Below are 26,557 nucleotides of genomic sequence, written 5' to 3' on the forward strand. Positions count from 1 at the left end.
TTGGCCTTTCCCTACTCCACGAAGCAAGATATCGGCCTCTCCTACACATCTGTGCCGGCGAACAGTCATGCACACATGTTCGTCGGACCTGATAAAGAAAAAAAACGGAAAACTGGGCATGCAGCGTAGGGAATGGTCAGAGTGATTGTACCTTCTTCGCGTTTGCATTGGGTTTAGTGGTGTGGGCGCTATTTGAGCTCTAGAACTTCTACAAAGTCAATGTTCTTCTCTCTCGGCCTGTGGAAGATGCTTGCTACTAGACCTGCTCAAGACAGGAGATAGTAAGGCTGGAGCTGTAATTCCCCAACAACAGACACATTCAGCTCTGCCATAGTATTCCGAGTTTTCTGTCGTGGACATCGATTCGCAGTGGCAGAGATGCAGCAGCAGCCCGTTGCAAGTCGTGGTGTACACCAGCAAAGCAGAGTACCACCACTCGGTGGCGGAAACATAGCGATGCGAACCAAGGGCGACGGACAGGAGATGCCCGCTACGCAGTAAGCGATATGAAAATGGTTTTGCTACAACTAAGTGCACTCTGCAGAGCTTGTGTTGTTGTGTGAGTGTGTGAGTGTCTGTATGTTGGCCATGTTCGGCCTTTTTGTTGCACCAGCGAGTGCTACCGTTCCCGTCGCTCATTCAGAATCGACCGTCTTCAGGAGCATCATGAGCCGGCGTGTTGCTGGCGAACTAGACTGATAAACGTATTTAGTCGTGTTGCGCCCGAACTCTGGCCATGTTTGACGAGAAGAGAGGCGCACGTCGCTAATGGATTTGTCGACAACATCCTCACGTTGATGTGCGGTCTGTGTGCAGTTCCTAACCATTCTTATCGGTCACGATGGACTAGTGCGCTAGGGTTTCCTGAAGCAAATCGTAGCGCCCGTTACCTACAGATTGCCCGGGATGGCTGCTCTCGATGGTAGGACGGTGACGCGCTACAACGCACCTCCGGAGCGTGTTCCCAGCATAGCTTGGCTGCTATGTTGTATCGCATGAGGTGAAAGCAAGGGGGAGAAGATGTTGATAAAAGATTGCTTGTCGCATGTGAAGCAGCTGTAGCTAGCACCGACGGCGTAGGCCTTGCTTAGCTTGGGAGTCACGATCTATGAAAGTAATTAGTTTCCTTTCAAGGGCCATAGTTATTTTCTTCAGCTTGAGAGTCTCGTTTCTGTTGTAGTTCTGAAGAATCCTGTGCAGAGTGCTTGACAGGTCGCTGAACTACTAATAGTAATATTTGCTCTCTTACATCATCATTGTTACAGCGAGGACTTTGCGGACACTCCTCGTCCCTGGCAGGGCCCAGCGAAACCCTCTCGCAGAGGCAGCAACACCGATAGCGCACCGATGGGCAACTCGACGAGCACGCACCAACATCAACTGCAGCAGCCGCAACAGCAGTTGACGAGTGTGGACAATGTCGACGCTCGGAGCGTGTTGAGCACTGCTTACAGTGGGCCTACTGCTGAACGACCGCTCCATCAACATCAACAGGTACGTGTTAGTGTTACTGTTAGTCGTCCGACCAGGCCTAGTGCAACATGTAACGTCAACAGTTTGTGCCATTCTGGTACTGTAGTAGTGTTGTCTTGCCTTTACACAGTCACGTCCTGCGGATTTATTCGTGACTTGGTGGTGTGTAGGTTTAACAGTAAAGTCGAGAGCAAAACTGCTCGTTCGTCACGGCATCGCCGTGTCGATGCTCGTTGCATCAGGAGAGTTTGATTGTTTCGCCTTGTGACGATGCGTGGTGTTGCGGTTGCGTGTTGTGTTCGTGTGTGACCAGCGGGACGACTGGCGCTAGGAGTGAAACTTGACACGGTGAATAATGGCGTGTATTCGCTTTTATCTGTATCTACCCGAGCGGAACACGCTCTGTAACACTAACAGTAACGCAGCGCAGCTAGGCAGCTGGTGTGCTCTATCTGAAAATCGTAATCACACAAGCCACTTCCTTTAGACTTTGTTTTCATTGGGCCATTGATCTGTGAAGTGTGAGTACAGTATGCGTCCTCCAAGGACTGGGTGTAGGCTATTTGTGGCCTTCTGTTGTGTGTTGTGGTGGTAGGGGTTTACAGATGTAGTTTGAGGCCAAGCATTCAACTAGCCATTTAGAACTACTGTCTGGACCCTGGTTTGAAGAGGGTGACCGAGCTGAGTGAAAACTAAAACTGTAAACTACAACTAAGTTTTTTTGTGAGTATTATGCCCTAAATTTGACTTTTGACGGAGAATTCTGATTCCAGCCTGCGAGACGTGGCCTGAAATCTGCCAGAAAACATGCCTTGGCAAGGAGCAGTATTCTCAAAAGTCGAGAAACAGCAACGGTATCTGAAGATCAAAGACAACACACTTGTGAGCTGGGCCATGCGCGGAGTTACTAGCCATCTGCCAGCCTGGTATTCACCTGTCTGCAATGGAACGATGGAATGAGCTCTTTTTCCGAAATGCACAGTTCTCCAGTTGTCAAGTAGGAACCACGCTGTCTGTCCAGTACTATTACTAGTATTAGTATTATACCATCTTAGCCACTATGTCCTTCCTGCAGAGATAGAGTAATGCCAAGTGTCCAGTGGCTTGGCTACAATCTGCGCCAGCCGCAATAAACTTCTTACTGGTTACTTCTTCTAACGCCCTAGGTGGTACATTCCGCAGAGCAATTGATCAACTAATTTGCTGTAATACTAATAGCTGACAATCCCGAAAAATAAACTTGACCAGGAGCTGCAACAAGTGTGTGCTGTGTAGCAATCTCACACAGACCTGTACCACAGTCCCAATTCGCAATCAGCTGATACTCACTGCGGGTGGCAGTGGTGAAGAGTGGCAGTGGCTCCATTGATCAGTGCATACCAGGCGTGTTTCAAACACAGAGCACCATAAAAAGTAGGAACGGTCTGTGTGTATGGTGGGCATGGGAGGAAGAGGTTGAGAGGGTAATAATGAGAAAATGACGCTAAGGCTACGAATGAGGAGCCGAAACGAAAGATAAACTCTGAAATGGAAGGGGGGGGGGGGGGGTGCTGTTGATTCATCATCATGTTAGCATACCTAGTATACATAGGCTAGCATCCATGATGCTTACAGCACCCTGGCCTTGGTCCATGATGCTTACAGCACCCTGGCCTTGGCCCATGATGCTTACAGCACCCTGGCCTTGGTCCATGATGCTTACAGCACCCTGGCCTTGGTCTCCTGGCCTTGGTCTCCCGGCTGCAATAGCAAAAGGTGGCGATAGGTTTCTAACTTTCTGTGAAGGTGTCAATTGCTTTCAGCCTGTTTACAACATGCCTGCATAACTTAGCAGCCAAAGAAGCCGAACATTGTCGCAGGGTAGCCAGACGAATACCACTAGAGCTGACCATAAGATTGGCATGCTAGTGCCTGTAGCTGCTGGGTGGTCCGCACATAATTCTAGGTGTGGATGCATACGCTTACGGCTCATGAAGGTGTTAGCTAAGTGATGGTATTGCTGGACAAATTGCGGTTGGCTGACAGCTCGCAGTCTTGTAGCATTGTTTGTCACGGAGGGTGTGCCTGTCAGAGCTTCATTATTCATTGCACATAGTAGTAAGTAGATCAGGTGGCATGTCTAATACTGTTGGTTGGAGTTGGATGTTATTCAGCTGAGCTTGGGCCTCTGGCTAGGGTGCAAACTGGAGCAGCCTTGGCCTGGTGTTGAGGCTCGTTGGCAGGCTAATGGAGCGGCAAATGGACTTCCTGCAGCCTAGTGTTCAGTGTGTGTCTGGTGTTCTCTGCGTGAGTTTGTGACACTGAGGATCTGTTCAGGAACCTGTCAGCCCTGTGTATCTATCTGCCTCAAGCAGCTGTGCCAGTAGTCCTCATGTTGACCATGGCCTCATCTAGGCCTCCAGCAGCAGCACACCTCTGTATCTTTTCATGTAGCTTCCTGCCTGGTATGCACGCAACATGAGTAGAAGTGTTACTGTACATCTCTCAGTGCTGAATGGGGTACCTGGACTGGAGGTACTGGGTGGCGCACAGGAAGGCAAACTCCAATACACGTACACTAGGGTGGTAGCTGTGATCTGATGTTCTACACGGCTCGCAGAGCAAACAAGAATGCTTTCCTGGGTCTTTGGCAGCGTACAGATCTGAGGCAATAGACAGTGAACACTACAGGAGTGTGACGTATTGGATTAGTAGCAGGCTCTATGGCCTGGCCGCTGGGACGTGGTAGCTGACATGCAGATTGCCAGGGGCTCGATGTTGACGCAGAACACCAATCCAGCTGTCCATCGTCTTCCGCTACGCCATGGCACTTGCCTGGGCCATGCCTGGTCATGAACGACCTGTGATGTTTGGCCACCCCTGGCCTGCACCAGCGAACCCATGCTTTGCTGAAAGGTGTCAGCAGTCACACGGCCAGGCACATTCAACTTCTACATGGCAGCAATTCACACAGGGCTGCTGGGCTACTGCTGCCAGGGGAAGTGAGCTAACCTGGACTGCAGACACTGTCGGCAAGCCCTGTCCCTTTGGCGGACAGGCACACACTGACAGGCTGCAACGCAGCACTCTAACATCAGTAGCTCCTGCACTGTGGGGACAGCTCTCATTCTGAGGGTGGGAGGCCAGCAGAAGGCTGTGCTGGGATTTCTTCTGTCTTATCAACAGCTTGTTGGTGTGGTTCTAGGAGGAGGCAACCACCTGCTCTTGTACTGTTTATTGTAGCATTTCTAACCAGGCTGGTCTTCACAGCACCGTAGACAACTCCTGACATTACCAAAGTGCATTTCTGAAGTGCCACTCAGGGCTGCCCATCAGCAGTGGTAGTGCTTCCGACAGGGCTGGCCAGATCGAGTAGATTTCATGTTGGGGCCGAGCTGTTTATGGTACGCTGGGCAAGTTTGCATTCCATTGGAGATTGGACTGTGCAGGTGGCTGCCCATCACTGTGCCGATAGTCTGTAGCTGAGGGCAGCAGCAACTCATCTCCTTTTGCAACTTGAAGGGACCTTGTCAGTTGACATGGGAGCGGAGAGTTGTGCACCAATGACAGTATGTATGATTTGTTTTCAATCCTTCAGCTTGCGTTTTGCGTTTTGCGTATTATTTGAACAGTCCCAATGCCCAATATTCACTGCCTCAGGGCATTGTTTCAGCTATGTGATTATTGGCATAACTAGGATAACTGAGTGTATAATTGCTATGTGGAGTCCATCCCTGGCGTGCACGGACTTTCTCAGCAATGGCGAAAATGCCCCATACAGCACCCTGCTGCGGCCTGCAGCTTTGGAAAAGGTGTTTATTCATGTGTAGTGATGTACAGTGACTGTGTATCAGTGGTTGAGCATCTAGCTGTGCAGGTAGGTCAGTGTCATGGCCCTTACTGGGGCTTAGCCTTGGCCTTAGATATTTGCAGTACAAGCGTGAGTGGGAAACACTCGTGTGACCTGTTCCTTCTGGTCGTCCTATTTTTGGTATTCGGGGCGGCTCTGACTAGCTCATTGTTTATAGTGACTACATACGGTGCTCAAAGATCAGGTAGTGGAACAGTGTGTACACAATCACGTACATTTTTGTGTTGCACTAGCACCAGTGCACGGTGGCTTAGTCAGCACCAGATTCTCTTTCTACTGAGTTTGTCCTGGGTGTATTACGCACTGTCCCCCCCCCCCCCCTCCCCCCCCCCCCCCCCCCCCCCAATCTCTTGTTCCAACAAATCTGTGACTTGGCTAGGATAATATTGGTTTCGTAGACTAGTACTGGAGATCAAAGCCAATGAACGGGTTTCCCTAAGACTAGTGTTGGAGGGTGGATCCAATGGTGTCGCTGCGGGGGGGGGGGGGGGGGGGGGGGGGGGGAGAGGACGGGGGTTGTGTTAAGTAGTAAATCCTGGGCTCGTGTTATGGTAGTTGGCCAAGCAAAGTGGTAATGTGGTAGGGGTACTGTCGTTTATCACGGCGGTGGTTGCAGAATAGACCTGCGGGCAACACACACGTGGCTGTGCTTGCTTCTCCATGGGTGGGTGCAATCGGTTTGGGGAACTGTGGCGTGCCGAATGTACAATTACCATTACTACCAAAGAAATGTGGTGTTTTTAGATTGTTGTGTTTTCGGTATACTATACTATCGCTCGAAGTATTACTTTACAATGTCGAAATGTATTGATGTGCATGATTCAATGGCGATGTAAAGCTGTAGGGTGTGTTGGATTAGCGCACGTTGAATACCTGCGTGGGCTGTGTTTGACAGTTTCTTTTCTGGCACAAACTGAGTGTGGGTGGTCATACTCGGATCACCCAGTCAGCGCTGAAGTATTTCTGCTTTCTCTGAAGTGTGAGTGTATTTGAACACTGGGCTTGAGACTGTCGCTGATCTACAGGCGCGTGTACTGTGTGAACGACTTCCTGTGTTTGAACTTGAAGCCCGGGTGATAGTCGTATTCTTTCTTGTCGATGCGTGTGTGTGTGTGTGTGTGTGTGTGTGTGTGTGATTTGTTTGATCAGATTCCGAGCCATGGGGGTCACGTGCCGGTCATGGCACGTTCTCCGCAGACGCACCACCAGCATCACTCGGGTAACCGTCGCCGGGTGACCTCCCTGCCGCTGCGCTCCCTGAACTCACCACCGTCCACGGAACCTCCGCCACTCTCACCGCCGTACGCGAAAGGTAGGCATAGCGGCAGCTTCTGTGTAATATTCGTTAGTTGTGGGAATGGAAAAGGGAGAAGTCTGAAGAAGAAAAAAATGACTGCTTCTTTTTAGTCTATGCAGTCTATGCGATTTTCCATGTGAGTGTGGTATTCATTCAAGGCTTTTGAAGTTCTACATGTAGTATTTTCGCCAACAATCACAGCATGAGACTTATCTGAATGTGTGCACCTATTACAGTACTTATCAAGTATATTTCTGTAAATTAAACAGTCCTTGGTTATCCAGTGGCAGCAATGCTGCCCACATTGCGCGAAATCGCGCATCTATGAGCGACATCCACATAAACTGCTGGGACCATGGTTGTGTACTCGAATCTCATTCTGAGCACCCTTTTTTCTTCCTTTTTTCAGCCGTTTTTTTGCAAAAAGTCCTCGAGCTCGATTTTTTTGATCGATCGTTCTTCAAGGAAAGACGAGTGGACAATCGATCAACAGGGCCGAGGACGAATGCGTCTAGTTGGAGTTCTTGCATTGCACAGGATGACCAGACACACAATATATGTCATATAGATACATTGCGACGATCTAATCTGCACAGTGTTTCCTAATACCGCACGCATGACGGTAAGTACAATTCATGTGATTTCAAATTGTTTGTGATCTACAACGTCGCGAGCAGGACGGAAATACAGCAACAGCACGACAACCGTTATACCAGGCAGTAACCAACAGTCACCTCCGTCACATTCTCCAGATCAGAAGGCAAGTGAGGCAGTGAACATGAAGAAATAAAGTATGAAAGAATGAAAAGTGAATAATTCAAAAATCTCAGAAACGTTGAACGTAAAAAACACTGAGAACAAGAAAAGTGACTTACTTCGATGGCAAAAGACAAAGCGAATGTTCCTCGTATGGACCTGGCTCTTGCGGAATCAGCCACACTGTGGAACCATGTGTTTGATTCCACAAGGGATGGCTACCTGCTCCTCACCAACCAGCCTCCACGACGGTGGTAAAGTCGCCAAAAATACGAAAGTTGAACATTTTGTGCATGCATGCAATAGAAAATTTGTGCTGAGTATGTCGAGTGGCCATTCGCACAGGACAAAGCCGTTGCGCAAGCTGTGACCCTGAAATTTCGTCCATTGGTAGCGAGGGTAACCCTGAGCTGGAAAGTGTAAGGGATGGCATGCTACACTCCCCCGCATACGCTTGACAGCACGATTTGAGGCGTGGAGTAGCAATATACCAGTATCTTACTACCCCCTGATACCTGATGCATGGACGTCGTCATCTTCATCCCGCAGATCGAAAATGTACAGGTGTCGCGTGATTTCGCGCAATGGCTACCCACACAAGTGTGAGAAGCTGATGTGTGTGTGTGTGTGTGTGTGTGTGTGTGTGTGTGTGTGTGTGTGTGTGTGTGCTTGTGTGCTTCTGCGTGTTGATGGCTAGCTGCATGGCTGAATCAACTCTTGTAATAGGAACACGTATTCTAGTACTAGTATTCATTGCACCATTTGTAACCTGAATTATGGCTGTGTTGCTTCACGTGTCGTCTTTGTATTCTTATGGACGGTTGGGTTGTCTTGATATTGTGCGCTTTAGCCTGACTAACTTGAAAAGGAAATGTTGTGCACGATAAGGAAACATCACACTTCCTCAGTCTAAAAGGGAGACCTGCAACATGCCGGAATGCACTACACTCTCAGTGCTCTGTCTACTTTGATCCAATAAAATGTGACATATGGTTGCCACAGGGTAGCATAGACTTCTGCCAAGTTCTGGTTTAAGTCTCTCAGTGCTGGGTTATCACCACAGTTGCCCTAAGCGACTCAAGAGTTGATATTTAGAGAGGCACTTCATAATCCACAACACTTCCGATTCTTGTACATGTACTTGCTTTCCTTGGTTGTGCTCCATGGTGAATGAGAGGTGATATGGCATGTATATCATGAAAGTGATGCAAATGGATGGTCCAAGTTACTTACCGAGTAGTTAGAGTAGTCCTTACCAGTACGCTTGTCTACTTACTATTTCATGTACCGTAGCACTAGTATCTAGGCCTCTGTGTAGACAAGTGAAAGTGCTGAGGGAAATCCCCATCACACGTAAGCTCCAAGCGAGTGGTATCCGCAGCTCCCTGCTGAGCTGAGGTCAAGAACACTGCACTAATGTGCACCAATTAGCCACGCAGTACTGGGATCTGATGCTGCAATTTCCTGGATAATTAGGCTGTCAAGTGGTCGGAGGAGTGGGTGACACCACGGTGCTGGTCAGTATTATTAATGCCTGGCCATTTACCAGTAGGTTCCCGTCTTGCGTAGGAAACACACTCATTGATTATGGAGGCAAAGCAGGCAGCTGAGTGTCAAGTAGGCTAGTATAGCCCAAAGGCCGGCGGCCTCTGGCCAGGCCGTAACTGAATACATCTTCACATTATGCCAGAAGTTCCGTCCTGTCCTGAACTCGCGCACAACAAAGACAACAAAGACGCGCCGTCCTCATGATCTTCCTCCGTATAGACTTTTGCACGAGCAGTAAGGCCGCGGTCACTTCCTCCATGCACGGAGTGCATGCTCCCAAACAAACAAACTGGAAATATCCCATTCACTCTAGCCTATGCTCTAAATAGAAGGTTATTGGAGGCTGGCTATTGGGACCATTCACAAATTACCTTTTTGATGTTATTGAACTTCATTTGCAAGACGATGACAATGCACCCTCGCTATCAGGTGGGCAGTGATTGATATAGGAAAAGTGCTTTCAGAGGTTTACTACTGGTGAAACGCGGCACCCTTGCCATCAGCTGGGCTGCTATTGACATAGGCAACATGACTGGTAGGGATCTGCTACTGGTACTAGTGCGGTGGTACCGTGGTGGAGGCGAGGATCTACATGGATTTAATTGAGCAGTTTGACTCAGAGCCTGCCAGTGTAGCTGAAAGCTTACAGCAGAGCAGGAGTATTTTCTAGCTGCAGTTCTGCATGTTAGCAAGCTGGGAAAGAACGCAAGCTGAGTCCTTTCCCTCTAATCACCTTTTTAGTCCATTTCACAGGTATGTACAATGTAGCGGGTGCTGGGTAGTTCTCGATACTGACATGGGATCATGTGTGCTAAGATTGCTTTCCCGGAGTAGTGGTCTCCAAATGTGTCTTGGCAGACCTGTGATTCCATTGGGTCTCCTGGCCTGTTATGCCGTGCCTAAGATTTCGCGGCCCAGAATTCCTTAGCTGGTAACAGGGCGCGTGGAATACCTCATCTGTTATTGTGTGCGATTGTCCACATTGTTTAGGAGTGGACGGCGCCAGCATGCCACCAGGTGGCGACATGTACCAGCCGTACCACGCCAGTCACCACGGCACCAACAACGGCTATAACGACGATGCACTGCTGCAGAAGATCCAGCAGTCGTCACGGCGACGTAGGCAGCCGTACGCGCCGTCCTTTGCAAGCCGGACACCTGCAACCGAAGGTATGCTGTAGTCAGTATATGCAGTGTGTTGGTTTGCCAAAAGGGCTGCTCCACTGCTCCATTCGAATGTAGTTTAGCATGCAGTTCTATCTTGACAGAGAAGTACGATGTATGGTCATGTGCCATCATATCCGAACCCAGAGTTTGCAGATTTGCACACCCGTGTGTGTGTGTGCGTGCGTGCGTGCGTGCGTGTGTGTGTGTGTGTGTGTGTGTGTGTGTGTGTGTGTGTGTGTGTGTGTGTGTGTGTGTGCGTGTGTGCGTGTGTGTGTGTGTATGTGTATGTATGTGTGTGTATATGTGTGTATGTGTGTGTGTGTGTGAGTATGTATGTATGTATGTATGTGTGTATTCCCTGACGCTGCTCTCCATCCATAATGTGTCCAGCATTGGTGAATAGCACATGACTGTCTGCAGTGGACTCTGCAGCGGCAATGCTAACACCAGGGAACGTGACTGTGTATTGTCGTGTTGCAGGTGGTAACAGCAGTGTGGCATCATCGCGCACGTCCAGCATGTCTGATCTGAGTACAAGCTACCCGACAGAGAACATCTACCAGTCGGCTCCGCGTCACTTCCCCGCACATCCAGCCAGTGGCTTTCCGACACACTCGCACTCGCAGCCATCCAGCGGCCACCACACGCCATCGAAACCGCTCCAAAACGGCCTCCTACCGTCACCACTTCAACCTACGTACGGTGGGCAGAGCCCTCTCAATGGCCTGTCGCCCAACCGGCCCCGCAGTGAGCGCAGTCAACAACAAGGACACATAGCGCCGGCCAACATACACACCGTTCATCCGGCCGCCACGGTGCAGAGCGAGAACCTGTACGCCACCACCACCGCTCTGCTCCACTCCACCAACGCGGGCAGTCGGAGCGGAGTGATCCTCAGTGAGAGCGGCAGCAACTCCAACTCGCCGTCGTCCGGTCACCGGGAGCAGCGACATGCGAATCACGACCATCAACTGCACCGCCACTCCAGCTCTGACAGCATGAATGCACGCCAGCTCAGTCGAGGAACCAGCAACGACAGTATCGGCTCGCTGGAGCGTCTCCCGGAAGACTGCTTTGTACCGACGACGACGTCGGTCACGGCCATCAATGGAACACCAGGCGAATCGACAACTCTACCAATGACACACACAATCAGCAGTGGCAGTATTGATTCCTCCGGCAGCAGTGGTATTGGACACAGCACGAGCCCGTCGCTCGAGCGCAGTGTCCGACTCGGCAGCAGCAACAACATGGCGCCGATCAGCGAGTCACGAGCCATCTCGCGTTCATCGTCCGGTTCGTCGCTATCCGCATCGTCCTGTACCTCGCTGGACGCCGGCGGTAATGGACCGAAGCGTGTCGTGTTTGGTCCGAGCAGCGACCGTAAGAAGATCAAGCTGAACAAGGAGCCTCCGAGCATACAAGAAGCCAAGCAGGCAGCTTTGAAATCACTGACGGTCGGTCAGGCTATGGAGGCCGCCACCAGCGGAAACCTGGCTCATCTGGTGAGTGAAGTGTTGCAGAAGAAGCCAGCCAATGCTTGTTATTAGCTTGCTCTGCTTTGAGTGCCAGTGCATGCATATTTGCCTGACTATGTGCTGTTGTTCTGGCTATACCAACAGCAAGCAGTTGCACTGTGGGGAATTTATTCTCGTAATTCCAGTCAACTTCGATAAGCTATATATGGAACTGACTGGTCATGGTGTGAGAAGGAAGGACATGCGAGTTGAGATTTAACTATAGTATCTCTCTGCTTGTAGTTTACCTCTGCAAGCCTTGTTTGTTCATTTTTACCTGTACTGTGTCTGGACAGCATCGACTTCAAGCGACTGCACTGCAGGCCAATGAACAGCTGTCCATGCTGCGCGATGCCAATGGTGTATCTCCTCTACACAAAGCAGCTGAGGTAAGAAAGGCATGCTCAGAATGCCGTTGATGGCCTCATAAGTGATGCTTGTAGATTGCTCAAATCTGCACCGAAAGGGAATGCATTTTTGTGTGACTTCCTGGAATACAAAGATGGTGAGTGTTCATCATGGGGTTTGTTATACTGAAGTATGAGCTGAGTATCACTACAAACAGTGCAGCTATTGACCTATACAATGCACCATAGTCATATACTTATGTTGCCGAGCTATTTCTCAAGCAATTCTTCTTTTCGTATTGGTGGACTGGTGTGTGTGGTTCCTGCAGTGCGGTCACATTGACATAGTCAACTTCTTGCTGAAGGACTGTGGCCTGTCAGAGGAGGGTCGGCGCAAAGCCACCGCCATGGCCGACAAGGATTACCTGACGCCGTGCATGCTGGCGGTCCAGAACGGCCACTTGGACTGCGTCAAGGTCCTGGTGGAGGCCAGCCAGGGGGACTTTGAAACCGACGATCACGGCTCGACGCTGCTGCACTTGGCAGCTGCCTTTGACCAGGTGAGCTGCCTAGCATGATCTATGACTCTTTAATACCCAAAATTGTTTATGACTTTTAGGTCTGTCACTGATTTCAGCATAGCTCAAGTGCCTTGGCATGCGTAATTTTATGCTATTTCTAGTGACGCGCTTGGCGTGTATCAAAGGGAACTTGTGAGATATACTTCATTGTTGCTATAATCTGTGATATTTGTGTGTGACCTTGTACATGTGTGTGCTTGTGTGCCATCCACAAGGCTGACTGCTTGGAGTACATTGTGGATGCCATGAAGCGGCGAGATGTTGATCCACATGGTAAGCTGGATCCTGGACCGTATGCCTGTACTGCACGCTCATACAGTTTACTCGTATTGTCACAATGAGCCTTGTAATCATCACGGTCTGCTTTTCCTATGCTGGAGAAGGCTGGTCCTTCAACATGTTTGTCTTGACTGTTATGTACAGCCATGACCAGGCTATGTATGAACCGTATGCGACAACACCACAGTTGCTTTATTACTGTATTGTTACTTTGTACATGCCTGTTGTATGCTGTTGGGCTTGCTTGTGTTCTTGTTCCGTTTCCCTGGTCTGGAATGGAATGTGAAAGTTGCAACCATCCACAACTGTCTCTGCAGTGCTTGGCCAGAGTGTAACAGTTATTGTGTGTGTTTCCGTACTGCTCTCAGTTGCTACCGACACTGGCGTGACACCTGCACACGTGGCGGCCCAGAAAGGCAGCATCAACTGCCTGCGCATCCTCTTTGATGCAGGGACGCAAATGCAGGTGAGTGGTGGGCAGCCTGTCTTGCATACGGGGTCGGGGCAAGCTAGACCGCATGTTCACCTATGTGAAGCGGCATTGGTATGAGGTAAACAGTGGAACCGGGGAGTTACGGCCGCCATTCAGCAGTCCCCGGAGATTTGAACTTGCACATTTGAACCTTGAAAAATGAGGGCAGTGCATTGGGTGTTCGGATTTCTCAGGTCTCATCCCGCTGTAAGTTTGCGCATACCTTGAATGTTCTGGCATTGCTTTGACAAGGATGATTATGCTAGGATGGCGAAGCTTATCTGATGTCCAGGATTCGTACAGCGTAGATACATGGAAACATTGTTTGTTGTCTCGGTCATCTTGATGTGTAAACTGGGCTGTCTGCTATATTGCGGTGTTGTGTCCGTGTGTGTGCTGGACAGGCTGATGACGAGGACCTGACACCCATCGATTGGGCGCACAAGGCTGGCCACGGCCTATGTGAACACTACCTGACCGTCATTCAAACATGCTGGGCACTGCACGTCAGCCTGGAGGAAGCCGAAACCAAACTGACCAAGTAAGTGAAGGGTGTTTATTATTATATTATTATCGGCCTTTTGGCGTGGACATCGCCAAGCAAGCTTGGCTAGTCTTCGCTTAGGCCGAATGGAATGAAGAATGAGGAGCGAGTGGGGTCAATGAGGTGCTAATACAAGGATGTTTAACTTTGTAGCTATTCATTGCGACAGGTTGCTGTTCAACAAGTGCATGGTATGTGGGTGCTTTGGAAATACTAGTACAGTCAACTTGGCTAATAACGACTGCGGATATAACGACAATTCGCGAATAACGACAGAATGTCCATGCCCCGAGCAAAGTCCCATCCAACTGTAATACATGTAATAAGACTTCGGGTATAACGACACTTCGCGAATAAGGACACTTTTCTGATGCCCCGCCGAGTGTCGTTATAAGCAAAGTTGACTGTACATGAGATTGGAGCACAGCAGTTACAAACACTGCTTGTACAAGTAGTTATTGTGATGCTACAACTGAAGGGATTGACTCGAGGTTTGCCAGGTTGTATTCATGGTCCTGGCATGTAACTATCAGTGCAGCGTTTGGCTGGGTGCTGACTTCTAGATCGTGTGTATTTGCGAGGGCTTGGTTGAAAGCGTGTGCTTCCCGTGTAGAGACACGTTCGCTCGTGTGATCTGATCTGTCGCCGTTTCGATATTTGTGTTCCTTTCCCCTCACTTAGGAGCAACAAGCAGAACCGGTCGCTTGAGACGCAGCTCACTGACGTAAGTTACTGTTCATCCAACCTTAGGTTAATACTCATGCTTGTCAAAGAGTGGTGGGGTATATGTAGCAAGCGTTACACATTCTGTTTAAAACATCCAGATATCATGGGTAACCGGAGCTTTGATCTGTAGGAAACCTTATGGATAGAATTGAGTATTCCACACTGGTCGCACTTGCTAGGAAAGCAGCAATTGCTAACAGTCTGCTGTGCTTGGACGGCCTCTAGTTACAGTACACACATTCAATGTTGAAACTGTGCTGGCTGTGCTGGCTGTGCTGGCTGTGCTGGCTGTGCTGGCTGTGCTGGCTGTGCTGGCTGTGCTGGCTGTGCTGGCTGTGCTGGCTGTGCTGGCTGTGCTGGCTGTGCTGGCTGTGCTGGCTGTGCTGGCTGTGCTGGCTGTGCTGGCTGTGCTGGCTGTGCTGGCTGTGCTGGCTGTGCTGGCTGTGCTGGCTGTGCTGGCTGTGCTGGCTGTGCTGGCTGTGCTGGCTGTGCTGGCTGTGCTGGCTGTGCTGGCTGTGCTGGCTGTGCTGGCTGTGCTGGCTGTGCTGGCTGTGCTGGCTGTGCTGGCTGTGTCCACAAACCTGTAAATAAACTTACTGTTAGTGCAGATTGATGGCCAATTACTAGTATTCATGTTCATTTTCAAGGTGGTTAACGTGTGTATGTATTGTATTCTGTGATCTTGACCCGAACAGGCACGAAAACAGCAGGCCGCAGTGGAAGACGAGATACAAAAAGTGAAGGAAGAGTGTGACCGACGCCTGAAAGAGGTAAAGCTCAATTTATTGATGGTTGAATGCCTACTTGCGATACGTTTGCATTGCACCTACAGTGATTATATAAGTGGGGACTGTATTCATCCTGGTTTTCGATTTGTTTATTTCCCTTTGCTTCTCCCTGGATACAAGCACTTGAGTTTATACTAGGACGATAGATTGTTTCAGAACAGAAATGGCAGCCTACAGGCAGGTACCTTCATATACCAGTGGAACCTTGGTCACTTCCCTGAAACGCACGCACCCACACACATTGACTAATTTGGGTGTTCTGCATGTGTTGCTATGTGTTTCTGCCCGCCATGCATTGTAGACAAAGGAGGATTTTGCGCAACTGATGACCAGGATGATGGAGCAGGTCGGAGGCGGCAAAAGTGCTGTAAGTTTGTACTTCACATGTGACATGCTGTCAACGTCAGATGACCGTGGTGTGTTGTATGGAGCTACCAATAACTTCTGCCCTGCTACGAGCTCTGTTGAAGGTTGCAACCCTACGGAATATGGCATGTTGAATACCTGCAGAGAGATTGCTCCAGACAGCAAGCTTACAAGAGTAGCATTGATACCCCGAACAACTGACAGTAAGTGCATCGCTAATTGTATGCTCCCTGCGTGTTTGTTCCTGTACAGCTGAGGGAAAAGATGGAGATGATGAATGCCAGCACTTTGTTCCCGACAACATCGCCCACGTCGACAGTGTAAGTCAGTGATATATCTAGTGTCTACCGTAGTCCGTAGCAATCAGTCAGATCGTGCATATGTACAGGTGTTCATCGGCATGAGACTGGAGCAGTGGATACCGCCCTTCACATCTGCGCTAAATCCACTGGTCACTTCCATGCGGTTGACTACAACTCAGTGCATCATGATGACTTCATTCATAGGCATAGTTGACATAATTATGTTCTCCATGTGCTCCTAATTTCTTTGCACTCTTACAGGAAAAAGTCCAAATCAGCCAGCCCTCCCGTTCCTCCAAGAACAGTCACGCTTCCAAACTCAAATGGCTCTTCTCCGGCATCGTCAAAGAGTAATGGCAGTTGGAGGAACCGGTCAGATTTGGCCGAGGGCGTTCGAAAACGCCTCGAGATGAGCCAGTCTCTGGACAGTGCAGAGATCGATGAGGTGATGTCAGTTGTGGAGCGCGAACAGCAGCTCGACTCCTTGGTAAGTCCCATGGCAGGAGCAACTCAGAGCATTGTAATACATAGGAAAATGTAAACATATCCTAGCTTGCATAGTTTTGGTCTTGAATTGGTAATAGGATCGGAATCGGCGTCTATAATTATTATTACATGTACTGTCATGCATATGTGTGTGTTGTGTGTGTGTTGAATGCTGATCATTTTTGCCGTTATTTTCTGTGTTTGTTTGCCTTGCCCTTGCGCACAACGTGATCTGACGTGTCGTTTCGCCTGCCCAGAACATGAGCAATATCGGTAAGCACTCTAGTATGGTGAGGGGAAGAGTTTGGAGGCTTACCTAAAGTTTCAATAGCTGCACAATGGCTTGCACAGAGAGCACAATAGGCAATTGCATTTTCTGTACCTAAACTTTCTGTTCACCTAACCTGGTCAGCTTTTGCCTGCATACCTAAATTTTCTGAATTCGGAGTGTTTGGCTGCCTGCTAGTCAGGGGTTTAGCTAACGCTAAGTAACATTGTGTCCATTTGTTGTGCTGTTTCCTGTACAGGCATAAGTGATGTGGAAGATGAGGATGAGAATTGCCTCCAGTGATATCCAGCAACCGTGCAGCTAGTGCCTTGACAACTCGCCGCTAAGCATGCCACTGTACAGCCAGTTGCCTTGACAACTCGCCGCTGAGCATACCACTGTACAGCTGCATACATGTGCTGGATTCAAGTGCAAACATGCCTCCTAGGTTGTCAGTACGAACTACAGGCTTAGTTGCCTTGACAACTTGCTGCTAAGTGTACCACTTGACATGCACTTCAAGTGGAAACGTGCTTTCTAGGCCCTTAGCCCAGACTACAGACTTTGAAATTCGTTGTGTTCTTGGTTTGGCTGTATCCGCCCCAGCATCCAGATGGTGCCATCATTATAGAGTTGATAAATCTGAACTAGGTCTTTTTCTCTTTTGCACACACTTTGTATTACAGCGCCGTGCTGTGTTGCTGTTGTAAATGTCACCGATGCCTATCAAGAAACAGTGCGTCGGCGCACCTTTGCTATATCTCCAACATACCCAGACTTGAACAGAGAGATAAGAAGATAGGTGTTGATCCGACCTTCCCACATTACCATCATAATGCCCTATCTATATAATCTTATTTGTTCCGCTTTTTTGCCAGATCCAGATTTTATTGAGATATATCACCATGAGTACGATTTTCATTATAAATAGTTTAGATACTGCATGGAAGAGTGAATCAAGTCACAATTAAGCTATAATTTTTGGAAGAGGAATGTGAGCTTGGTTAGAGAATGGGAAAGCCTAACCCAGCTAACATAAACACGAAAGAAATAAGTCCAGCCGATTTTTCAATATAAAATTAATACAACTTTCATACTGCACAAGTGCATCAAGTCACACACGAAAGTAACCTGGGGAAATGAGTGCAGCCAGCCGCACGCAGTAGCTGAGAACATACGTGCCCTTGGAGCTACACAGTACTGGTAGAAGGAGAAACAAAAAATTCTACCAGGGAAGAAAATCTAAAATTTCATTCTATCCTGTTCTGAACTTCACACGTGAAACGATTGGTCAACTGCCCTCCACCAATCAGAGTTCAGCACGTGTTTCAAAGTCTTCTTGGTCTGCTGATATCTTAACTCTTGTTGAAGAAAACACTTCCTAAACTCTGATTGGCTGAGCTGTAACCAGCTGTTTTCTTCCGGATGGTGAGGAATCCGGATACTGAAAGAGGGCCGGATAAGCGAGGTCAGACTGTATGCTTAGGCTAGACGCTCATAGGAAATATCTCACGGATAACCGCCGAAAGGCGCTGGTAGTCCTCGATGGTGTTATACACGGCCGCGGAGATGCGCACCCAGAGTCGACTGTCCACGCACTTCACCGGCACCTCGATTGAGTACTGGTAGTGCAGCTTATCCTGAAGAAACTTTGCATTGTCCGATGTGAGCTTCTGATTATCATCTGAAGGTACACAGGAGCAAATATCACATTCGTTGATTTCGTAGTACACTCAGTGTCACACTGTATACATGTAGTCTGTAGTGGTCAATCTACAGACAGCAAGCTGTTTAAGCGCGATGCACAATATCACTTCTGCGACGCGATGAGCGACGAGCGATGCGATCGAGAGCTTTTTCCGCAAAATTTTGAATCGCAGGTTGTCACAGCTCCGTCGCAGGCCTCATCGCGGGAAGTTGAGCCTAGTTCAACTTCTGCGACGAGCGATGCGCATCACTTTCTACACGGTAGACCCACGTGACAGCTCGCGTGCAGTTTCGGACTGTGCGTGCCATGCCGTGCATTGTGCATCGAGGACTCTTCACGCGACTGGCCAAACCCATCGTAATGAAGTCTAAGTGTAGTTTTTTTGCAAACACTGCGGTACTTGCATCATGTCTATAGTCTTTTCTACAGTGAACTGCACGCAGTTTCAATTACTACGAACACAATGTTTGTAGTCTACGACACGGATGATTGGCATTATTTTGACAAGGATGCAGTCATGCGTGGGCATCTGTAAATACAACTCCCTGGTGGTCATGTAGTGCATGCAGTGCATGCAGTGAACCGCCTGGGCTTAGCTCCTACTATAGTGCGTTTCAAAACTCCAGACCTTCAAAAAACCGTTAGGCCAGCACCTATACCACATAAAATCTGTCATCGCTTCGTGCATACTTTTCCGAAATTGGGCGTTTGTTATCCGATCGCTTAGAAATTTATAAGAGAAAAATTGCGGGAGCTGCCTAAGCAATTTTCCGAAGACAGTTCTCAAAAAGCTCCAACCAAATTTGAATTATTCGAAAAAGTCTAAGAGGTCTATCTATACTTTTGAAACACACTATACTTTATATTAGTTGCTGTACATGTGTGTCTCAGGATTGGTACAAGCAAGAGTCCAAGACTTTTGGCACTATGTATCAGCTGACTGGGAAAAATCCAAAAAAAGAATAGGAAAAAAATGGGAGGGGGGGGGGGGGGTCAGAGAATTTTGCACGAGGACGGATTGTAGGGTAGATATCTGTATTTTGTGACAAAAATATGAAACTCTGTGTTCGGTTTATGCTCCAGTGTGGCTTATTCTCCGCAAAGTACGGTAGTGACGACCCCTAGATGGGTTTGAAAAGGTCGGACTTGAATTATGATTCTGAAACAGAGTGTACATGTATGTGCATGCTTACCTGTGCTGTGTTCATCCCGGACAGGCACCTCCACTAGTGCCATCATGTGACACATATCCAGCGGGACGAGCGTACGAGTAGACCAGTCCTTGACCAGCAGAGTGGCCGCATCACGGAGCAGACCGACGCAGTACTCGCGCGCCCGGTCGACGCCCAGGCTGCTCCAAAACCTGTCGGAGGCATCCAGCGCCAGCCAAGCGCTGTAATCCCTGTTGCCGTCCCAGGAAAACTCCGACAGCATCCCGTGACCGTATCCGTGAGAGATGACGAGCGCCTCTGGACGAGGCACGCGGAAATGATCCAGGTCCAGATCGCCGTTGCTGTACACAAACGCTGCGCCGCGTGCTGCACACCACCACTTGTGGAAGTTCCCGACGACAATGTCGGCGCCCCAGTCGCTGACGTTGAGGGGGATTTGGCCGAGGGCGTGTGCGGCATCGACGATGACCGCGGCCCCGTGACGGTGGCAGAGTTCTGTGATACGCTTGACCGGCAGACAGATGGCCGTGTTGGATGTGATGGCGTCGACCAGAACCAGCTTCACGTGACCGTGGCTCTTGAGAGCTTGCTCCAAGGTCGTGTGAATCTGCAAGGCAATGTCGGCGCTGGATGCGTCCCCCACTGGCGGTAGTGGCACGGTCACTTCGACATGTTTCACCGGGAACCGTTTCGTGACTTCTTTGACCATCTTCTTTACGGATCCATAGCCGATATCCAGAGTGAGAATGGCATCATCAGGATGGAGTACCCGAGCAGCAGTCTGGATACATGCCCAGAGCCCTTGCGTGGCGTTGGGTACCAGCACCACGTCGGCACAGCTCCTAGCGCCGATCACCCGACTGACCAGGCGAACGATGCGTACCAGGTGAGGCAGCAGGACGCGGTCGAAGCTGAGCAGAGGCTGTCGCTCCGTGTGACGTCGCCACACCTCGGCGGCACGCAACGCGGGCAGACACGTGGCACCAAACGCGCCGTGATTCAGAAACGTCCACTTGCGATCCAGCAGAAACACCCCCCGGTCCAGCAGGGCTTTGCCAAAGCAGCCCCCAGAGCCCAACTCCTCCAGGGGCTCGAGCAGCGACGTCATCATTGCATCGTAGCTGGGAAACTCAGGCATGCATATGTCGGGCGGTATTGTCGGCGGCCGGTAATCGCTGTCGCTCTGTGCTATGAGGTCTTGGATGTTGTCGGAATGGAATGACCCGAAACCGGTATATGCACTTCCGGGCACTGCCATTCTATCGAACCAGCAAGGATTTCCGGACAGAAACACGCCCGTATTGTATCATGTACGTAGGTGGCACGTACGATTACCGACCACGGAGATGCGTATCACCCTGGATGGAGGCAGCACGCCAATGCACTATGAGGTTAATCACAGAATGTGTGAGAAAAGCAGACAACCACGAGATCTCACACTTCACATGCCTAGCTCTTATCACCAGGGATGCGACGAGGCGTCAGGAACAGCATGGATTTGAGTGACCTGCCTCATATTATATTCAGTGATAATTGATGTACACAAAAAGAGGTTGTAAAGTACCGGAACTGGTTTGGATGTGCAGCGCTATGGGAATGGTTGTGTCCACCTGAATTCCTTTCACAGATGAAGCTGCAGGAAGCCTCCGCCCTTCTTCAGACAACGATTAGGTAGCGCGAACATTTTGGCAAACCGTTTTTCCATACTGCAGTCGGCATGCACGTACGTATATATTTTTTATTGATGCGAAGAGAAATTGTTGATCTTCACATCTTTGAGTCAAACAAGTTGTGTGGAATGTTGCTTTGCGTCCTGGAATTGTGTTTTGACCGTATTGTCCAATGGTCTTGCCAGTATCGTCATCGACATGCATGAACATCTGCCAACGTCCTTCACAGCTTAGACTTTCAGCTCGTGCTTTGTTGCGCTCGCCGTCCCCTCCTATGTTATCATAAAACTTAGAACCTTCCAAGTTGGAAGGCTGTTGAAGTGCGCATCCAAGATGTGCTAGAGCTGTTAGCCAGTTAGTTGTAGAACGTCAGTACGGTCGGTCAGACAGTGTCGTGCAATGTTATCGCATGAGCTGATTGTTTAGTAACTGGTGATGTTAGTGGACATTATAGCGTAACTTGTAGTTCCTTGGTCCTTTTTCTTTTTTTTTAAATTTATCCTTGGCTCTCCATCCGAGTCCATACTGAAGTACGTTTCACATAGGATGAGAAATGCTTCGGATACTAAGTATAGAATCAGACATGGATGTCAGGGCAGTATCGTTGATTCAGGCCCGAGAGCGGCCCAAGGCCGAAGGCCGCTCGAGGGCCTGAATCAACGATACCTGCCCTGACATCCATGTCTGATTGTGTTTCACACTGCCACCCACGCAGGACAGCACAAGCGAAAGCCACAAGGCTCTCCTCAGCAGAACGTGCACGTGCAAGTGCCCCCGCAGCAGCGCAAACAAAGCCACAGTACTGCACTAATCTACATGCATGAAAATAAGGACACCACATGCACTCAAAAAATAGACCGATCTCCATAAGGGTACGCGACTAGTAGTGTCCGCGTAGGCGTGCCAAATAAATGCAAATAAATCGAAACACAAATAAATCGAACCTGAAATACATCAACTAGAAACACCGAGTGCCTGCCTGCCGAAGTTCTCAAGTCCTTTCATTACTATATGGCACTCGTTGCACAACAATGGCAGAGCCTATAGCAAAGCGACGATTTGCCTCTGTAGAGGATGAAGATGTGGACAAAGTTATCGAAGAAAGGGTGCCACAGGCAACCAAGGACACAACCAAGCAGTGGCTTGCAGTGCTTCACGATTATTTGGCAGAAAATGGCATTGAGTGTGATCTAGAAACAGTGTCAAAGGAAGAAGTAGCTACTGTCCAGTCCAAATGCTATGTAAGTCTTCGGAAAAGACACCAAAAGGTGGAACCTACCAACAGGCCAGTTATGTAGGCTTCCGAGCGGCTATGAATCGAACTCTTCTCGAGCGACGTGGCTTCAACATCATTTCGGACCCAGTATTCAAAAGGTGCAACGATGCATTTGATGGGATGTTGAAGAAGTTGTGACGGGATGGAGCAATCAAAGCCACAGATCATAAAGAATCAATAACGCAAGCGGATAGCGAGAAGATTGAAGTACTCTTCCAGAATGCAAACGATCCCAGCACCCTGGCAAGAAAGGTTTGGTTCCTTACCACTTACCACTTTGGCCTGCGAGGTCGCGAACTTCAATCGAAACTGCGCAAGCAAGATCTTGACTTCATTGTCGTTGATGGATCGACCTATTGCCAACTAGCTGCTGAGTTCACTACTAAGAACCAGGGAGGTGCCACAAGTAGGATCTCCCCTAATGCTGGAATTATATGCAAGCCGGATGATGTACAGTGTCTGCGATTTTACTTGTGCAAGTTAAATCCAAACTGTGATCGCCTCTTCCAGCGGCCCAAGACCAGACACAGCCACTTTGAGCCCACCTGGTTTGATGCACTTCCAATGGGCAAGAACCAGATGTCATCGATGATGAAGGCTATCTCCATGCAAGCTGGCTGCCAGACTCAGTACACCAACCACTGTCTGCGGTCCACAACGGTGACAGCATTGCATGCCAGTGGTGTCTCTGACAGAGACATAATGAGCGTCACTGGCCATCGCAACAGTGCCAGTCTCTGGAGCTACCAGAGGCTAAATGTGAGTGACAGAGTGGCCATGTCAAGCAAGCTCGCTACTGCCAGTACTGGTGTTTCAAGTATATGTTCCACTACTCCAAGGTCAAGCACGCAAACACAGCCTAGTGCAAGTACAAGTGTATCAGCAGGAAGTGTTCCGGCAATACAGACTCCCCCTACTGTGCAGCTGCCCATGCCTGCTCTAAGCAGCTTAGATGAGTTATGCATCCTACCAGGCTTTCCAAGCTTGCAGCAACCAGTTGTAGATGCGCCTACCTTGCCTCTGCTAACGTTACATCCTGCGCCAGTTGACGACATCGATGATCTGCTGACAAGCCTGGATGATGACGGCCTATCTGCCCTGGAAAAACCACAGCAGTCAGCTCCACCTCCTGCTCCATCACTTCCGGTAAATTTTTCAGGGGCGAACTTCTCTGGTGCAAGCAACGTCACATTTAACTTCTCAATAAACAAATAGCTTAGTTGGTTTGCACCAGGAAATGTACAGTCACACTTGTAAATATTCCTCTCTTCCCAAGTCTGAAGTAAGAACGCTTTTCTCTTTGTTTCTCTATGCCCAACCGTCTTGTTTCAATTGCGCAATGAAGAGTGCGGGTTCATTGGACCGGTACTTTCCGGTCAATTTTGCAGGGGCGAACTTCTCTGATGCAAGCAACGTAACATGTAACTTCTCAATAAACAAATACGTCAGTTGGTTTCCGCCAGCAAATGCACATTCAAACATATCACGTGCTTGTTCCCATCCGACGGCCAATCAGCATCGACTTGTGCCACGGCAGAAATTGTGTGCATTGCCTAGGGTACGGAACGGCAATGCCCTCCTAGCATGCTACAGAGTACGGTCTACCTATGACATCCAACGCCCTGCATGCATGCTATGCAAATGCCAGGCTATGGTGCCATCTATCAGCCTAGCTCGCCAGGGGTCTGTGACAGTGGCAGTTTATCGTTGTCAGCTCAGGTCGCATGTCACATTCGACTGTGAACTGACGTTACTTCTCTGGTAAGCGAAATAAAAGAGCATGCACCTATCTATCTGCTCTGAAGCAAGCCAAAAATAAGTGGCAATCACCGGCGTCAGTTTTCCATGTTCGTTTTCCATGTACGCTCTCGGGCAAGCCCTCGAGCTTACGGAGCTGAAACTCACAAGCTGAATCCACCACGTCCCCGACCACCACCCCAACAGAAACTTACAAGCTGAAGTTCCAGCTCCGTGCGCTCTCCGCCAAGCCCTCGAGCGCACGGGTGAAGTTTCATTCTGAAGTTCCACCTCACAAGTTTCACGTCATGAAGTTTCAGCTCTGTGCGCTCTCGGGCAAGCCCTCCAGCGCACGGTACGGCGGAAGTTTCGTTCTGAAGTTTCACCTCAAGCAAGGTGAAGTTTCAGGTCCGTACTCTCTCGGGCTTTGTTGATTCAGGCCCTCGAGCGGCCCTCGGCCTTGGGCTACGCTCTCGGGGCCTGAATCAACAAAGCCCGAGAGAGTACGGACCTGAAACTTACAAGCCGAGTCCTCCACGTCCCCGACTGCCACCCCTACAAGTGTCTTCCTTTTATACCTTCATCCCCGCGTGCTCAGTTTCAGCTCCACACGCTCTCGGGACGTGCTGATTGGTCAAGGACCTGAATGGCACCGCATGTATGCCATGCGTGGGTGGCAGTCTGAAACACAATCAGACATGGATGTCAGGCTTTTTCTTTCTCTCTTGTTACACCTATATCCATATTTCCAACAATGTAAAACTGGTTCCTTTTTTCCCCACTACATGCACTTCCAGGGCCGGATCACGTAAGTCTCTCCAGGTAAGCTAAGGAGATCAGGTAAGTCTCTCCATGTGTGACTATACCCATCACGTGATCATTCATGCCCTCCTACGGTGCCATTCAGGCCCTAGGGCACCGTAGGAGGGCATGAATGATCACGTCACGGGGTGCACAGCGCGGTGCATGGTAGTAGAGGTGGCAGGCAGGGCATGATCAGAGGTTCAGGCCCAGCCTGTGAGCGCTCTGATTAGCTCAAACCGTGGCAACGATCACGTGGCATGTGTGAAGTCTATTTCCTGTTCTCTCTGGGGTACTGTATAAGCAGAAATATTCGTCTGGAATTTAATTTCGTCTTTTTCGTCCAAGGAGATTTTGGACTAAATTAAATGTTGGACGAAATTATTGACCGACGAAATTTTCTGCCTCTACAGTACGTCTTATCCGACTTCCACCGCCTAATCATCTCATCAGGTCACCCCAGAAAATTTCAAGTCACTGTAAGTTTTGACTTCAACCAGGTACTCCCACTTGAGGCACTTCCTTGCCGTTTCCAATACAATATCTACCAGCTTTTCAGCAAATCCAACCGCTAACCCCTACTGGCCCAACTGTAGACTATGTACTTCGAAGTAGTTCACTCCCCCCCCCCCCCCCCGGTAGTATACTAGCCCTTGGTGGATAATGTTCGATAAATAAATAAATTGGCAGATTCTGCTCGAAAAGCAGTGCCAATCAGAATCATACAAACCTTATGTCAGGCACTTCATTGATTTCTGCTCCATTTTCTTTATCCACACACCAAACATACCTACATCAAACATGTACATGTATCAAAAAATAATTCTGCCGGCATTCTCCGCCAAGGGCTAACCCGTAGACCTACGGCGCACTTACCGGTGTCGGAAGTCCTCAGAACCAGAAGACTCGTTCATTCGCGAATTCTCCACTGCTCAGCGGTCCATTCATTCCAGTCGCCGCTGTGACGCTGTCCTTGCCAAGCAAGTGACTGTCACAGTACGAGTTTAGCAAAACCCATCGCCCTACCTACTACTCCTACCAAGAGTACATTATGTACTCTTGCTCCTACTCCTAGAAGTTCTGCTCTAGCTCTCCGGACCCGTTGAGTAGGTCGAGAGTGTGCTACCGCGCCGCAGTACCGATACGAGAATGATTGTTTAGTTCGAGCGGAGAACGGACAGGCGACTTTTCTCCACCAGACCGTTGCATGACCTATTTTTCGTCCGAATAAAACAATACAAGTCATGCCTCAGATCATGAGTCATGGTGCTGATTGAGTTTTCACTTTTTGCGCGGATTAGATAATAAAATGTCCAGTCTGATTTGCGCATCATGCTTTTAATTACTTTTGTAGTACACTCACTCGCTCGCGTTGTCCGGCCGCCTCAGACACGGGCACGTCTCTCTACCGCGCCGGGCACCTTCA

At 49.3% G+C, this 26,557-nt stretch overlaps 2 protein-coding genes across 6 annotated transcripts; one reads left to right on the forward strand and one right to left on the reverse strand.

Annotated features, from left to right (window-relative positions):
• LOC135818302 (mucin-6-like) lies at positions 1–17,738 on the forward strand. Of its 5 annotated transcripts, XM_065331655.1 has the most exons (18): positions 1–497; positions 1,266–1,494; positions 6,473–6,635; positions 9,915–10,094; positions 10,572–11,596; positions 11,905–11,997; positions 12,285–12,515; positions 12,752–12,809; positions 13,184–13,281; positions 13,692–13,828; positions 14,513–14,555; positions 15,253–15,327; positions 15,647–15,712; positions 15,964–16,031; positions 16,275–16,500; positions 16,757–16,772; positions 17,027–17,090; positions 17,133–17,738. In XM_065331655.1, exons 1-17 carry the CDS (start codon positions 379–381, stop codon positions 17,068–17,070), a joined length of 2,871 nt encoding a protein of 956 aa, XP_065187727.1. In that variant the 5' UTR covers positions 1–378; the 3' UTR covers positions 17,071–17,090; positions 17,133–17,738. The 5 variants fall into 5 exon arrangements, with proteins under 5 accessions (XP_065187727.1, XP_065187726.1, XP_065187729.1 ...); XM_065331654.1 differs by having other exon boundaries at positions 2–497; positions 17,027–17,738; XM_065331657.1 differs by lacking the exon at positions 1–497 and adding an exon at positions 561–1,000 and having other exon boundaries at positions 17,027–17,738.
• Positions 17,546–26,328, reverse strand: LOC135818303 (uncharacterized). The gene is made up of 3 exons (XM_065331660.1): positions 26,008–26,328; positions 19,669–21,005; positions 17,546–18,451 (listed from the first exon to the last, which is right to left on the reverse strand). Exons 2-3 carry the CDS (start codon positions 20,903–20,905, stop codon positions 18,255–18,257), a joined length of 1,434 nt encoding a protein of 477 aa, XP_065187732.1. The 5' UTR covers positions 20,906–21,005; positions 26,008–26,328; the 3' UTR covers positions 17,546–18,254.
• Between the last annotated feature and the right edge of the window lie 229 nt (positions 26,329–26,557).

This window comes from Sycon ciliatum, chromosome 5 (assembly GCF_964019385.1).
Source record: "Sycon ciliatum chromosome 5, ocSycCili1.1, whole genome shotgun sequence".
Classification (NCBI taxonomy): domain Eukaryota; kingdom Metazoa; phylum Porifera; class Calcarea; order Leucosolenida; family Sycettidae; genus Sycon; species Sycon ciliatum.

What these genes read in the sequence shown, in the direction of transcription:
- LOC135818303 (XM_065331660.1), bottom strand. Translation starts at nt 20,905, where the DNA reads ATGGCAGTGCCCGGAAGTGCATATACCGGTTTCGGGTCATTCCATTCC. An exon ending in CCGGGATGAACACAGCACAG is followed by an intron (nt 18,452 to 19,668) that starts GTAAGCATGCAC and finishes GTGTACCTTCAG; the next exon opens with ATGATAATCAGAAGCTCACA.
- LOC135818302 (XM_065331655.1), top strand. Translation starts at nt 379, where the DNA reads ATGCAGCAGCAGCCCGTTGCAAGTCGTGGTGTACACCAGCAAAGCAGA. An exon ending in CTCACCGCCGTACGCGAAAG is followed by an intron (nt 6,636 to 9,914) that starts GTAGGCATAGCG and finishes CACATTGTTTAG; the next exon opens with GAGTGGACGGCGCCAGCATG. An exon ending in CTCTACACAAAGCAGCTGAG is followed by an intron (nt 11,998 to 12,284) that starts GTAAGAAAGGCA and finishes TGGTTCCTGCAG; the next exon opens with TGCGGTCACATTGACATAGT.